This window comes from Punica granatum, chromosome 2 (genome assembly GCF_007655135.1).
Source record: "Punica granatum isolate Tunisia-2019 chromosome 2, ASM765513v2, whole genome shotgun sequence".
In the NCBI taxonomy this organism is placed as follows: Eukaryota; Viridiplantae; Streptophyta; class Magnoliopsida; order Myrtales; family Lythraceae; genus Punica; species Punica granatum.
Window position 1 is genome coordinate 42555207 of NC_045128.1, and position 15757 is coordinate 42570963.

Consider the following 15757-nt stretch of genomic DNA (forward strand, 5'->3'; position numbering starts at 1 on the left):
ATTAAAATATTGACGAAATCTCACCCAATGATAATTGTATAAAAAGAAAAGGGGCTATTCATAGTGATATTTAACTCTTGATGTAAAATTAAGGGGTTTTTACTTAATTTTTCATTGGTAGGATATTCTGTAATGATCAAACAAAAAAATATAAAATACTAAAAAAAATTCGAGGTAAAAAAAATTACAGGTCATAGTCAGCTGTTACACGATTTAAATTGTAATTATCAATTTTTTTATTATTATTTTTTTTTTGTGAAATAAACAGGACATCCATTAAGATTGAAGATTGTCAGCACATGACAAGAGACCCATTGGATGTGTCAGTAAGCGAGAGGCAGAGAGAGAGAGAGAGAGAGAGAGAGAGAGAGAGAGAGCAAGCTCTCCTCTCACAACACTCCGTCGCCCACACTCTCCACACGCAGAGGGACAGAGGGAGAGAGAGCGCTGATCCAAGAAATTGCTCGCTAAATTCTCACTTATCATCCATCCCTCTCTCTCTTCCACTGTCCTTCCTCCGTCTCTCTCTCTCTCTCTCTCTTCTACTCGCGTTGAATCGCTCGCACACAGTACCGGACACCCCCTGTTTCTGCAGAAACGGAGCAGAGCACGGCTCAGCATAGCAAGACCGATTCACATCAACCCAGTTCTCCAATTCCTACTACACTCCGCTCCGAAACGCTTTCTCGGTCTGCTCCACTTGGTCTGTGGGAGCTCCGGGATTGATCCGCTGTGGGGTGGCACAGGCACAGAGTGCGGGAGAGGGGGAGAGAGTTGATTGGTTGGAGGACCTACTGCCTAATCTTTGGGAAGCAAAGGACCTGTCGCTCCCAATGATTCTTACGTGCTGGTGCTGATGGTGGTCGTAGTGCTGCTGCTGCCTATCCTCAATTGATCAGTCTAATCGCACTTTGATTGTCTCCAGCTTACTCGGGATCTTGGCTTTGTACCGACCCGACGAATCATTCATTCTCCCTTTGCTTCAGTTCGAGATTGGAGGAAGTGAAGCTTCTGGGGCTGTTAGTGGCGTTGCGGCTGCGAGTGATACAGTACATACAAACTCAAGGGGCATACCACACCACAGGAGCAGATCTCAGTCATATGAGGAGTCATTTTGGTGTAATTCCCTTTGATCATTCCTTTGTCCCCTGCCAGTCTCTGCTTTTACTTACATGATAATTTGCAATTTCTGCCCCTCCAAGTTTGAATTTTTTTTTTTTCAAACCTTAGCTGAGCTTAAGATCTTGTGAAGGACCATTACGGGGTGGATCACTTGAGTAAGTGTTTTAGTGGATAAACGAAATCGCATTAACCAACCGAAGAACGAGAGTCATTCGGAATCTGATGATGAGCAAAGTTGATAGCTTTTGAATTCTTCTTACTGTCCTCTTCATCTGTTCAAGTCCAGCATAGGACTAGAAAATCAGATACCATATTCCTCTGGTTTGCGCTTTCCTTTTTACCTTTCTTGGTCTGACCCCTTTTAGTTTTCATTTTCCTTTTGACAAACATGTAGCTCTTCAGTCCATCCTTTTAGGCCTATCAAAGAACAAGAATGGTAATTTAGTCAGTAAAAACATGCCCTTTGATTTGCCTCCCTCTGCATTTCCTGGGTCGGTGAAATCGGTACTGATTGTTTAGCTCTTTCTTGTTGGGGAGCCACCATTTGATATGTTATGATAGTACTGAAAATGTTTTAGCCTTTCCTCGATTTCAGCTACTGGAGGTCGTTTTGGTGCTCGTATTCATTAGTAATGCTCAATGGGTCGCAAAGGGAAACATGTCCTGCAAGTGCGATAGCTATGGAGTACTCCGCCCTCACAGCGTTACAATCACCGAGTTTGGAGCGGTTGGAGATGGAGTCACCCTCAACACGAAGGCCTTCCAGAACGCGATGTTTTATCTTAATTCTTTTGCGGACAAAGGTGGCGCCAAGCTCTTTGTACCTGCTGGCCGTTGGTTGACAGGAAGCTTTGACCTTATCAGCCATCTGACCCTTTGGCTTGACAAGGATGCCGTTATTCTCGGTTCCACGGTAATCAATTCCAATACTTGACCTCCAAGAGGATTAGGCAATTGACTTAGAGAATGTGTTTCTTTCATAGAGATATTCACTCTTGCTCTGATTTCTATCGAATGATTCTCACATCTGGCGATTCCCGCTTGAACTAAAACTGAGAATGTCATGTGCTAGGCTTGAACAACGAGAGTTTGTTGTCAGTAAACTCAGTGAGAGCTGCACTTTAGAAGATACCTCATTATCAATATATCCTTCCCTTTTCTTTAAGAACGAGAGACTGAAAAAATTTTCAGTCTTCCATAACCAAGCAGAGCATTAGAAACGATCTCGAGGCTCTATTAGTTGGTAAATGGGACTAAAAGATGTTCTCTTTCACATCAGTATTCTGAAGATTGGCCTGTTGTTGATCCTTTACCATCGTATGGCCGGGGAAGGGAGTTGCCCGGCGGAAGGCATCGGAGCCTAATTTTTGGACGGAATTTGACAGATGTTGTCATCACAGGTTGGGATATTGATGTGTAAGATCGTCTTCTTTCAGTCTTGTCTGTGTCTCTCTTAAGAAACACTCCTTGTCTTTGCCCTTGCAGGGGAAAATGGAACAATTGATGGTCAAGGCTTTGAATGGTGGGAGAGGTTCAGGAACAAGACTCTGGATTATACGCGGCCCCACCTTGTCGAGCTGATGAACTCAACTGGAGTCGTGATCTCAAACTTGACTTTCTTGAACTCTCCCTTCTGGACCATCCATCCTGTGTATTGCAGGTTCATTGTTGGCCCTGAATTAAAATTAATCGAGATATAATTCTTGTTGTTTTTCCGATATATAACTGTGCAAAAATTTCGAGGCTTCCATGAATTAGGGGGATGAGAGTTGAGATTGTTTTTCTGGATTAACAGCCAAGTCACTGTTCGGAACGTCACCATTCGTGCCCCTCTCAATTCCCCTAATACTGATGGAATTGACCCAGGTGATGTTTCTTTGCTAGGTTACATGCCAAACCGGCTAGAGTTCTTAGTTTCATGCATTTAGAGTTCCAGTTATATATATCAGTTGTCTGACCAATTTGGATGGATCTGGTTCAGATTCATGCGATGATGTATGCATAGAAGACTGCTTCATAACCACAGGGGACGATGTGATCGCCATAAAAAGTGGCTGGGATGAGTACGGGATATCATATGGACGTCCCAGCACAAATATAATCATTCGCCGGCTTATTGGGGAGACTCGCAGCTCGGGGATCGCGATTGGGAGTGAAATGTCCGGTGGGGTATCTGAAGTCCATGCTGAGGACCTCCTGTTCTTTAATTCCGCTGCTGGGATCAGAATCAAGACATCTCCAGGTCGGGGTGGTTATGTGAAGAACATCTACATGGCGAATGTTACCTTAGTCAATGTGGGGACAGCTATAAGGTTCACGGGTAATTATGGGGAACACCCTGACGAACATTATGATCCGAACGCGACCCCGCTGATTGAGAAGATCACTTTTAAGGACATAAAGGGAGAGAATATTACGACTGCAGGGCTCATGCAGGGCATCGAAGGCGATAGTTTCCGGGATATCTGCCTATACAACATTACCCTACAAGTAACAACAAACTCTCCATGGAACTGTTCTTACATTGAAGGTTATTCAGAGATGGTCACTCCTGAGACATGCGAATCTCTCCGTGGAGAGATCTTCCCGGACCACTGCTCGGACTGTTATGGTCTGCCAAGCGATTTGCGGATATCTAGGAAGCGGAACAAAGGGGCTTGGTTGCTTTCTTGGTAAAAAGATAATTTGATTTCGTATAGTCGGGTTTTTGAGTATATTTGTTGAGAAGATTTGATTTTTAGCCAGCTTGCAGCACGACTTCTGGCCATCATACTGCCCTTCCGGTGAAAAAAAAAAGAATTAACAATAAAGAAAAACAAGGATCGGCGTTTGTGGCTGGTGGAATGCGAGTGAGATTGGTGTTTGAGAGATGAATTATTTGTTTCTTCTTGTAGCCTTTTGAGTGTGCAGTTACAGAATAATCTTGAGTGTATGATAGCGAAATTGAATATATAGGTCGAGTGAGTTTGTTCAAAAATTCGTCTCATTTGTTGTAAACGGTGTCTGTGTATTGCTTTCCAGAATATGGAGTCGAAGAAGAGCGGAATGAAATGGAATCACTAGACATTGTCTTCTACTTTTCTGTTATTTCAATCCTATGTCGGAGTGTTATCATCATCCCGTACCGTGCAGTGCCCTCAATCCGATTGCAAGGTGTTTCGACAGGTCTTGTGTTGTAGCTGTAAAGAACTTTGCTTTTGCTGAAGAGACAGCTTCATTGGTTCCAAATTAATGAAAGGAGAGATGGTTGGATGCCTGCTTGAATTGACTAAGAGATCTTGTTTCATGGAACAATGATTACTGTTCCTATTGCGTACACACTACCTGCGGCAGGAGACAAACCTTTTGAACTATAGAGCAAGAAATTTCAAAGTTAAGCAACAACTGGGACCGGAGCAGTTTCCTAGAGTCGAAGAACCGTTGCTCGATAGATGAGAAACACCGGGCTTTTCGGAACAGATCATGATATGTCTAACTAAAGCGACATTTGCTTTTCCGAGTGTTAAGGTATGAAGATGGGATAATCACCTTCAAAGGAAAGGGAGGAAAACAAAGTGAAAAAAATGATGCTTCTCTTTGACTTGAAGGTAGTCGCTGTGCGTGGAGTAGCATCATGGGCCTAAAGGCCCTACAGACCATGATCTGCTCCGGTCCACATTTGTGGGTAGGTTATGGGCCCAAAGGCCCATTTACTTCCCATCACAATCGTTTTCTTCTTCCCGTTAATCGAATCAGATCAGATAAATCTATCTGAGGTTCTGAAATATTCCTGAAATCCACGTGAAATACCGCATCATAATTAACTATTGAACAAGCATGCCGGGAGCCAAACCTGAGGCACGTCGTTATGCCTAGCTTCACTTCTTCAATTTCTCGACGAAACACATTGTAATTTCCATCGGTAGCTCGCCGAACATTGCGTGTCTTGTTTTCATAAGTGGACTGAAAAAGCTATTGAACCAAAGCAAGTGGATATATTGACCAAGATTCGAAAGGATTGACATGTCTGCGCAAGGCTCAACACGAAGCTTTACCTGAACATATATCTCAGAATACGTACTACATTATGGTTGTGTCATTTGATTACATATGGTGGTAATTAAATTACGGAGAGGAACGAGAGCGCGCGCGCGCGCACACACACATATATATATTTCAGTCTTGTCAACCATACAGTCCCGATATCTGAAGTAACCTAGCTATTCCTTGTCATGATACCGATTATTACAAGATGCACTGGTTCCACTTTAATCACGAGTCCTCCCGTCTTTGATAGACCTGCTCGTTCCATCGATCCGATCAACGTGAAGCTGCTGGACCTCGTCAAATGTCTCCTCAAGACAGCCGCACGTGCCGATTTTCTGATCAGTAAGTAACCTTCTGAATAATGTCACGACTGTCACTTGCTACCCTATCCTCGTAACCTTCAATCTCTTCACACTCGACAGGAACATCCTGAAACCACAACCGCACGTACGTCAGTGTTTGCATTTTATATTTATAAGTTTATTATTTTGCTGAAAGAATTAATTGAATAAATTGACTTTTTTTTACTCATAATAAAAAAATAAAAATGTCAGAGAGGACTTACTCCCAGGGGACATCTCCGACCATCAACCAGTCACCTTCCTTATCTTCATATGTCAGCACATGACACCCTTCTGCTTGTGCTCCATCTTCCTCCGACCCTATTGCAATAATCAGTAACCCTCTCTTTAGATCAGTTCCCGAATTTCGGAATGGGATATCAAAGAGTGATATATCATCGAAAGGAATCGCATATCTATTAATTCTGGGAAGAGATCGACATGCGCGCAGTGTGTTGAACTTACAGAGGATGGCGGTATTGAACATGTAATTGAGGGTGGTTATGAGGGCATAGTAGCCATCGTGGGCCAACAAGTCCAGCTTCCTCCCGATGGGGATGCCTTCCATGTAAACCTTCACATAGAAGGTGGCATTGTCGGACTCGTCCACTTCCATCATCGACGAATCGCAGTTGCTCAAAGGCTCTGATGAGCTGTCCTGCGCCCATTCCGACTGCTGCCACTGGTCCCTGCAGACATGGTAAAGATCAAATACACACGTACTGTGAGTTAAGGCGGAGATACTGAATGCACAACCTTAATTAAATTAATAATTACTTGGCAGTTTTTATTAGAAAAACATAATAATAATAATATAATAATAATAATAATAATAATAATAATAAAGAACAAATAGTTTTCATCAAAGAAAAGTCATTCGGGACCTCGGGTTTGAATGATGGTGCCGAAGCGATGGTCACCCGTTACAAAAGAATTGAAGAATGGCGCGAAAGTAAGGGGGGAGAGAAAAAAAAAACTATGACATTGCCGTGGAATTTTATATTTAAACAAAAAAAAAAGAAAGTCCAAAAATACGGGAGGATTTTGGTCTCCGATCAATCGACTGAGTTGAATGCACACCCTGAGAAGTTAGGTTGATGAGAGGTGGAAAACCCGAGAGCGAGCCTCAGATCGGTGCCGAGGTCTCTCTTCGACCTCGAGAAGGAGGAGCCACTGCTGGAACGGGACATGCGGTTGCTACTGTTAATGGAAGAAGAAGAGTTGCTTCCCTTGCCCATAGTTCCAACTTCAATCAGTAGTGTGAGACTGAGACAGAAGATGCAAAGGAGCCGCCAGCCACCTTCGTCAGTCAGACCCATCTATCTATATATATAGGAAATAAGAAGAAAAAATATAAAAAAGCATATATCAAAAAAAAAAAAAAAAAGGGGGAAAGGACTAAGGAGGCATATTTGATATTTGGCATTTTGGATTTTATTTTTTTTGCTTTTTTCTTTTTACTGCTGTTTACCATAAGTTGTCGTCTACGCAAAAGGCGAGGGGTTGTCCTGAAGGGAAACGGCAGGAACACGTGTCATGTGCAGCATGCTTTGTTTGGTCTACATTGGGGTAATTTTATCATGCGGCCTGTTCAGTGTTCACCCCACCCCTCTCTTTATTCACCCTCAAATTTAACGTGCGTGGTTCACCCAAAAAAAAAAATTAACGTTCATTATTAATAGTTAGAAATTTTATTTCATTATAATAAGTTCATGAGCTTCTTCATAAAAGAAAAAAAAGTTTATGAGCCTATAATATAATAAGAAAAAAAATATAACGTGCATTACCCTTATACTTTTTTTTTTATTACAAAAGAGGTCCATGAGTCTAGTACATTAAAATAGAAATTCTAAATATCTAATAAAGAGAGCACGGATAGTCCCACTAAATATCGAACATGAGACCTCTTGGTCACCTGGCGAGAGGTGCACCGCTGTGTTATTCACTCTCTTGATGCATTGCACCTTATACTGTACTATAGTATACTATGTTATTAAGTATGCATTTTTTTATGAGAGATACGCGAACCAATACCTATCACTTGAACGTTGAGTCGAACTACTTAGCCTGTTAGGTACAAGAAGTCATCTCGGTCAATATGCGAATCAAAACAGAATAATTTGAGTCATCATTTGGCTCTTCAGTGTTCACTTTGGAAAGATGCATAGAATTTTCTGATCTCCTCTCCGATTATGGATATGAAATGTGCGTTAAGACAGTTTCAATGAACTGCACCGTCTCTGATGTTGAAGAAGCGAATGTAGACAGATTTCGGGCCACTCGAGTTGGACACGAGTTCATCGGTAGTTGAAACACTTTCAACACCGAGAACTGATGATTAATTAAATCAGAAAACCATCTTATTGACTAAATTAATTAATCAGAGGATATATAGTTGGTGGATATTCAATGGACGAGAGTATCGGGTTTTGCACTTTAAAAGAAAAGAAAAAAAAAATGTCTCAAAGAGAGCCTTAGAAATAAATGATCGGTCGACGACACTAACAGCAGAAGTCTCTGCTATGTCTTGTACTGAGGAAACACGACATGCATCCTTACATTCATCAATCCTCCCAATGGGCATGGCCTCGTGTGCTTTGTCAGGCTGATATGTCGATATGGTCTCTTGGCATCGCCCTCAATCAACATCCATACTTATATCTCACGTTTATTAAATATCTAACACCCAACAAAATATACATGCAATTCACACCCCTACAACCACCCCCCCCCCCCCCCCCCCCCAAAATATATATATATATATATATGGAAGTTTTCTTGCCTATATATGGATGTTCGAACCAGAACAATAATATTCCATCGGATCATCACTGTCCAGTCGCCGTCTAAGCATTTGGACCGATTCCTTTGGTATCGTTTTTCTGATGTATATTCTTTGGATCTAATGACCAACTAATTGTTTTTCTCATGACCCATCTATGTTATAATGGCATGACTTGTGCTCGGGACAGTGATCACTCGAGAGAAGTTGGTGAAATAAGCGACATGATAATATATAATTAGCGGTACGCTTTATGGTTCAAAAGAGTGAGCAACAACCTGTTCAATTGGTGCATTAACTTGGCATACGATGACAGCTGACAATAATGAAATTATTGATATGCATACGTGTTGCCTTAGAAATTTCAAGAGGAGATGTCGTCTAGCAAATTAGTTGGGTACATGCACAGTCTAGTCACCATCTTAATCAATTAATTAATTAGAATATAAGATGGAAAGGGTAATTAATAATTATTACAATAGACAATTACCCAAGGTTGTTATAGTGAAAATAGAATTATTATTATTATTATTTGACCTTTAGTGTGATCGATGGGCTTGCTTGTATTGGTATTATTTCAAAGGACTTGTAATGTCTAGTTGGTTCATTTATAATTTGGGAGCATGACAAGGCAGGCAAGAGTCGCATGCTGATCCACAGATTTATATATACATACACACACATATATGAAAACATATGGAAATTTGTTTTAGCCTCCGACTTATTATTGTCTTGAGTGAAACCGATTATGTCATATATAAAAGAAAAATGACATTAGTGGTCCTAAAAATTTATTATTTTTTGACATTGAGCCCTAAAAGTTCAATTTCGGAAAATCAAGTCTTAAAATTTTTGAAAATATGGCAGCAATGGTTATTTCCGTCCCTTGCCGTCGCCGAGCCGCCAACATGGATTTAACGGCATCAGTTTCGTTCGCGTGGCTGTTAGTTCGCTGACGTGGCACGTTTGCTCGACTGGAAAACTCGAAAACCCGAAAGCTCATGGACTTTCTTTTTCTTTTCTTCTCCTTCTTCTACAGGGTCTGCAACTACTCTCTGAGGCTCCCCCTTCCTTCTTTCTTCTTCTTCTGCCTTCCGAGCAAGTTGCAGAGCAACCTGTCTAACCATCCTCACCATATCCTATCACCTCTCCTCATCATCTTCTGTTTCTTTCTCGACAGAAGGCAGCAACCAACCTCAGGCACCTCCTGTCATCCGCACCTTCTCCTTTTTCTTTTCTTCTTCTCCAAATCTCCGCAGCCCCATCTCATCCTCACATTCTCCTTCTTTTCTTACTAAATGATGCTAATACCCTTCATATTCTTCTCCTGATTCTACCTATGACTAATCACACTCTCAGAAGCAAATTCATAAATGGAACCTTAACCAGTTACCTTATTCGGCAAACAGAAAAAAAAAAAAAAACCTTAACCCGTTACCCCACCAAGCAAAAAAAGTATTTTTCTATGAAATCGATATAAAGTCCTAAACTTTTTCTTCGTATGATATGTGTGTATAAATATTTTCTTGTTCAAGTTGTGAAAAATGCTGTTTATATTGGCTATGGGATGATAAGGTGTGGTTTGTGGCCGCATATTCTGGAGAAGTTTTCGTTTTCCTTTTGGGCTGCCTAGAGATTCATGCTAAGGAAACTTCTTTGTTCTTAATAAAATCTCCTCTCAATGTATTTCTTGATTAATAGGGACCCTTCTTTTTCGTGGCTTTGGGTTTGCTAGTTTAGTTTCTCTTCTACCAAAAAAAAAAAGGTTCGTCTCAATCCTTGGATTTGAGCCCGTCAATTTCATCAAACCAAACATTTTCCACAGCGTCCAGCTCGCTGAAAGTTTCTCGAGCTCATGTCTGATTTCCCATGATTTCGATGTTCCTCCAATTTCTTTGTTTTCAAATTTTGGTCTTTTTTAGTACTTGGCACTTCTTTTCCTAGAACAATCTTGTTTGGTTTGTCCCCATTCCTTGGTCTTACGTGAGGATGTGAGGATGAGATGGGGCTGCAGAGATTTGGAGAAATATATGATCAATCGATTTTTTTTTTTTTACTTTATCCTACTTACATTCAAAAAATTTATTCGATCCATTTAAAAATACTCATTATATATATTTTTTTTCTTTTAATGATATGCGTTTCGTGAAATTACAAGAAATTTATATGATTAACGGACTATAGGTATAAAATACAATTCTATTAAAGAAACCATAAATCAAGAAAAAAAATAGCTCAGTGTTACTCATTGAAAATCTCTAAGATTGTTACAAGATTAGTTTTCACTTATAAGTATTTCGATCGAGTGTTACTCAATTACAATGAAAGAATAACACTCGTCCAATATTTGTTGGGAGCCCGGTGAGATGGAGCATTGGAGTCCCATTCTTCTTTCTTCTTGGCACAATGAATATCGCCCACGTGGGCAATTTCAAGTGATTAATGCTCGTTTCGTTTCTCTCGAAGGGGAAAAGGGGTAAATTAATCTACCTTGGACCTAAAGAAAAGGCCATTGATAATTTGTAGTGCTCGCCGTAGGAAAAAGGAAAAACAAAGTAATAAAATAGTTCCTCTTTTTTTTTTTTTTTTTTTTTCACAACAACAAATTATAAAGAGAAAAAACAAAAAGTGGGGAAGAAGAGATTTTATGTTCCCTACCGCCCCTACCACATTGTTGCCTTCATTTGACTAACCCTTCCTTTCTTTCAAATTGCATTTGGGTCAAAAGACCCTTTTGGTTTGTAAATCCCCTCTCCATTGTAAACACAAAAAAATGCAGCATCTTCCACCTGCATGAGACAAATTTGCCTTTCTTTTGGTTCAATTGAAAAAGAAATCCAACATTGAGATTTGATTTGTCACATCACTATCGTTATCAAAGGAAAAATTGACGTGTTTAGTCTCTAAAACGGGCGAGTAATCCTTTTGGATCTCTGTATTGTTAACGGCTGTTCCTTAGGATGACGGGAATCGTTGTATGCTTGTCGGTGGGAAACGGACATGGGAGAAACTGGCACCAATTTTCTCGTTGCCGGTCATTATTATCACACCTTACCACTTGTTTTTAACAACTGTTACTAATTCGTCAGTCAAAAACCATGGGGATTGCTTTTGATTTTCCCATGCAAGAATGTCTCCGGGCTCAAGGCCTGGACTGAGGCAGGATCCCGCTTTTGGGCTGGCTTTGTGGGACACATTTCCTCCCTTTTTACTTTCCCCGTGATTGCCTCAAAAGACTCCTTTCCTTCCTCGCCTTAATAACCACAACCCAACAATAACAGAGTCGGAACATTCGAAATCGAAAACGACAGCTCATTTTGACGACTTTCGAGTTGTTAGTCAATTCTAGAAGTTGCGTAGAGAATTCCTTTTGCATCACAGCTCGAAACAAGTTTTGAGAAATGGCCTCGAGAATATTCGATGGTGTTGATGACCGATCTATGGGCGATGCCAAAACACGAGTTGTTGTGGACCATTATCAGATGGCCGGCGTACGTACCGCTATATTAATTTTCAATATCTTACGATCTTAGTCCCATCTTTCACGTAGTCCGGTAAGACAGATACTTATATTTGAAAGAACACGCATGCTTCAATCTATCAGTTTTACATCCAAGGAAGAAATGCGAGGAGAAATTCGAACAAAGATAGAGCCGGTCAATCAAATCTCACTCGCTCACTAAGTGTAACATATATAATCGGGAAAAACAAAACTTGAGAAGGATGGCAGCAACCATAAGAAACTGTAGCCTTGCAGAACTTCAATTTACTCGTTTGATCTCGGAAGCTGCACACAACTGAAAGACTACCTGTAAGCATACTGTGACAAGAAATCTGAAACCTCGGCTGCAACCTCGTAAGCGCCCTCCACGCACCGGCCTAGCGCAACACCTGACACATAATTGCCCCCGAGGAACATTCCCTGGAACCCAATGTCTCTCAGAGCTGATTTTGCAGCATCTACAATATCGAAATGACCAACCAAGAATTGCGGGATAGCCTGGGGCCAAATTCTGACGCCCAACATAAGTGGATCCTTCGCACTGGGATTTATAAGCATCTTCCTCAAGTCCCTGTCCACTGCTTCCACTAGTTCACTGTGGGTCTGCAAACAAATGTGGCATAAGTAACATAAAATAGAATTTAAGGATATTAATGCAAAAGCTGCTATATATGTGTATGATCAATTACATGTGAAACAAACTGAGATCAATTAATGGGTGCACGCATGTACAAAACTGGGATAATGATTTATCGGTCACTACCAAAGGGTGCAAATTCAGCCAAGTTTGTGAAATTAGAGAGAGAGAGAGAGAGAGAGTAACAAAATTGTCAAGTTTCCGAATCATGCCATTCCTCCCAGTAAAAGTAAAAAACTCTGAAGATTGCCTCACCTTGGATTTAATCCCAGGGTTGGTGGCACCTCCAATGTAATTCAGAAGCAAGACCCGTCCAGGTGGTGCACGGTTTGGGAAAAGCGATGAGCTATAGATAGTTCCTGCAGTGATCAAGGAAATAGGCAAGCTAAGCACGGAAAACGTACAATCTCCTGCAAGCAGATAATAATCATTAAATGATGCTTATATCAATTACAGAACTATACCTAGAGTTTCCACGCCTTGGCTGCGAGGATGCAGCTGACCAAATCCCTTCAGTTCACCATCTATCAAGCACTCCGCTCTGATTGCTTCCTTTGGATATGAAACAGTCACTGCAGCAACTGGTGGGTAATAAAATTTTGACAAGGCATCTGCAGCAGCATCCTGCAACAATTTGAATGAAAAAGGAATCGATCTTCAAGAAGATGTCTACTTCACATGGACAGTCCACGAAACAGATGCACATGACTAAGACCCTGTTGATCCTCCTTCAAAAAATTAGCCTAACCTTTCTATTAGGAAGGAAGCCTACATATGTACACATTCTTTATGTTAATAAACAACATTTCATTTACATCCCTTTGCTTGGACCCATTTACAGGCTTTTATTGCCAATGCTTCAGCTGATGGATTGGACCCATGGCAGATACTGCTTCCAAGAAACTCCCTAAACTAAATTCAGATGGAGCCAATCCTGAAACTTCTTAAGTTAATACTAATCTGCCAATTGTCCTGGGATCTCTGCATCTGCACTGAAGATTGATCCACTGGACTGCATGTCTTTTAGCATTTGTTATCAAAATCTGGTAGTTGAGCTAATCCATTAATAGACTGAGGGATTAGCTAATTTTAAACAGGTCCTGGAATGAACTTACAGATAAGGGACGGAAAAGAGTGCTCGCAACATAAGATGGAATGGTCATCACAACACTCTTTGTCTGCACAGAAACCAGTCCTCCTGGTGTTTCATAAGTCAACCTATACCCTTGATTATCTAATTTACTGATACTTGTAAGCTTCCAAGACAGCTTTACGTTACTGCCCAACCTGTCAAGGCCACAAGAGCTACTTAAATTCCAAGAGATTCTAAAATGTAATAACAAATAATCTCTAACAGATACTGATTTCTTCTCTTCAAAGCATTTCAAAACTTGACGTTACCTCTTGGATATTGCCTCTGGCAACATGGTGAGCCCCTTCCTGAAGGATCCAACTGTTTGACCCTTTGGTTTGGGCAATCGCCTACAAGTACAATTTGGGAACATGAGAAACAGACATAATTAAATGATACAACCTACAGAAATCAAACATAATTTAGAAGCAATTACGGGTCTCGAGGTTGCTTGGGGGCTTTATTCCTCTCTTGGATTGTTTTGATAGTGCCACCAACAATACTACCCCCAATTTGCTCTAGTTTCCATACTCTTCCAAAGGCAGCTTTCATACTCAATTTAGAAGGATCGCCCGCATAGACACCTGTACCAAACAAAGTTCTTAACCTTACCTTACTTGACAGTCAAAATATAGAAGAGGATACTTGTGCTCTCAGCTAACACTGACAATTCTGTGAATGGGGAGCAAGGAAAGATTCCACATCCTACTCCGACAAAACAATTCAAGTATTTCTAATTTGAACAACCAACAGAGGGACAGTCGACATGGAGATTTCAGTGACCAATGTTGGCCAAAAAACAGGAAACCAACTAATCCCAGTACTACAAAAGAAAGTGCAAATACAAAGAAGTATGACAGCAGAATGATCAGCAACGCAATGTTGATAATGAAGCATCACCTGAACAAAATGGCTCAATCAAGCGTTCGAAGACCTCGTCACCAAGGTTGCGCCTCACAAACTCCTCAACTGATTCCTCATGACCCTGTCACCTTTGTCAAGAACTTGAGATATGAGGCAATCTAGCCCAAGAAACCATGATCACGTTTTATTTTCACGAACTTATGCATTGAATTGACATATTTGACCAACTAGAAAAGTTCAAGAGGACACACTGGTGGAGGGGGCCGAATGCCGAGTGCTCCAAAACCAGCCCTGAGTTTGCCTCCAATGCTCATAAGATCGAAGAAAGGAAGATCAGTCGGCTGAGCAGGCACTGGCCTCAACTTCCCATTCCACAAGACAAAACGAGGCGCTTCAGGGTCTCCAAGAACTAGGTCATCCTTTAAACCACTGTCCACCTGCAATACACAGCATAATCTTAACAGTTTCAGCAGGTACATTACCACTGTTGCGATCAAATAAAACCCAAATCCAGCTGATCAACGTTACGGAACAAATCGAAAATTCACATTTAGCATGCCCTCAGATTAAGAACACCCATTTATAGTTTCCGTTTCTGCGTTCCTACACACAGCTCTTCAAGTCCTCCACCCCCTGCTTAAGCCCTAGCATCTTCGCTAACGGAGCATCAACATGAATATAACTACAGCTAACTGCTTAGCCATGAAACAACTTTCTCGCACATTGAAACGCAATTCATCAAACAGCTCGGTGAGGTACAATGAACATGTGAAGAATCCAATGTGAGGAAATTGTAAAAGGCACAACGACGGGGAAAATGCCTTAAGCTACATGGCATTTACTCAACAAGTGCCCATCCTCGAAGAAATGTTCAGCTAAATTTGGGGGTAAAAGCTTACCGCCATTGTGAGGATAGGATCCGACGGCTGAAAACTATTCGGCCCCTCTTCCCATAGATACCCGTCCCTCTCAACGGTGGTGATGTTGCCACCGACGCGTTCCCTCGCCTCGGTGACGATCACATTGGGGACGGTATCACGGTGCTTGGTGGCAAGAGCCTGGGCGATGCAGAGGCCGCTGATTCCGCCTCCAACCACCACACAGTCCACCGTCCCAGCCCCGTCAGTCCTCGAAGGCGAGATGGTGGTCCCTTCCGCGATCGAGCACCGGATCCTGGCCGGAGCTCGGGGGGGTCCGTTCGGTGGCGGGTGCTTGAAGGGGCGGATCATTGAGGTCGGGGACAGAGTAGCCATGGTGGAGGAGAGCTGAGCTCAACGCTTGTCGTGACGATTTCCTCCGCCTGTTAAGAAAAGAGGACTGCAGAGTAATGGTGTGAATGAAAATACCGGCT

At 41.6% G+C, this 15757-nt stretch overlaps 3 protein-coding genes across 3 annotated transcripts; 1 reads left to right on the forward strand and 2 right to left on the reverse strand.

The window, feature by feature from the left end:
* Positions 1-320: 320 nt before the first annotated feature.
* LOC116196355 (probable polygalacturonase) lies at positions 321-4198 on the forward strand. Its single transcript, XM_031526029.1, has 6 exons — positions 321-1119; positions 1718-2035; positions 2402-2522; positions 2608-2782; positions 2918-2988; positions 3104-4198. The coding sequence occupies exons 1-6, from the start codon at positions 1102-1104 to the stop codon at positions 3796-3798; spliced, it is 1398 nt and encodes a 465-aa protein (XP_031381889.1). The 5' UTR covers positions 321-1101; the 3' UTR covers positions 3799-4198.
* A 937-nt stretch (positions 4199-5135) lies between these two features.
* On the reverse strand, positions 5136-6785 carry LOC116197008 (auxin-responsive protein IAA30). Its single transcript, XM_031526996.1, has 4 exons — positions 6570-6785; positions 5955-6178; positions 5714-5810; positions 5136-5577 (listed from the first exon to the last, which is right to left on the reverse strand). The coding sequence occupies exons 1-4, from the start codon at positions 6725-6727 to the stop codon at positions 5529-5531; spliced, it is 528 nt and encodes a 175-aa protein (XP_031382856.1). The 5' UTR covers positions 6728-6785; the 3' UTR covers positions 5136-5528.
* A 5033-nt stretch (positions 6786-11818) lies between these two features.
* LOC116195567 (protoporphyrinogen oxidase 1, chloroplastic) lies at positions 11819-15738 on the reverse strand. The gene is made up of 9 exons (XM_031524830.1): positions 15306-15738; positions 14658-14843; positions 14443-14527; positions 13979-14126; positions 13812-13892; positions 13526-13697; positions 12875-13034; positions 12666-12769; positions 11819-12376 (listed from the first exon to the last, which is right to left on the reverse strand). The coding sequence occupies exons 1-9, from the start codon at positions 15657-15659 to the stop codon at positions 12077-12079; spliced, it is 1590 nt and encodes a 529-aa protein (XP_031380690.1). The 5' UTR covers positions 15660-15738; the 3' UTR covers positions 11819-12076.
* Positions 15739-15757: the final 19 nt, after the last annotated feature.

Coding starts and splice junctions, on each gene's coding strand:
- LOC116196355 (XM_031526029.1), top strand. Junction 2,036..2,401: donor CCGTTATTCTCGGTTCCACG/GTAATCAATTCC, acceptor CTTTCACATCAG/TATTCTGAAGATTGGCCTGT. Junction 2,783..2,917: donor ATCCATCCTGTGTATTGCAG/GTTCATTGTTGG, acceptor CTGGATTAACAG/CCAAGTCACTGTTCGGAACG.
- LOC116195567 (XM_031524830.1), bottom strand. CDS start 15,659: ATGGCTACTCTGTCCCCGACCTCAATGATCCGCCCCTTCAAGCACCCG. Junction 14,528..14,657: donor GCATTCGGCCCCCTCCACCA/GTGTGTCCTCTT, acceptor CAAAGGTGACAG/GGTCATGAGGAATCAGTTGA. Junction 12,377..12,665: donor ACCCTGGGATTAAATCCAAG/GTGAGGCAATCT, acceptor ATTTGTTTGCAG/ACCCACAGTGAACTAGTGGA.
- LOC116197008 (XM_031526996.1), bottom strand. CDS start 6,727: ATGGGCAAGGGAAGCAACTCTTCTTCTTCCATTAACAGTAGCAACCGC. Junction 5,811..5,954: donor GTTCAATACCGCCATCCTCT/GTAAGTTCAACA, acceptor TTATTGCAATAG/GGTCGGAGGAAGATGGAGCA. Junction 5,578..5,713: donor GTCGGAGATGTCCCCTGGGA/GTAAGTCCTCTC, acceptor TTGTGGTTTCAG/GATGTTCCTGTCGAGTGTGA.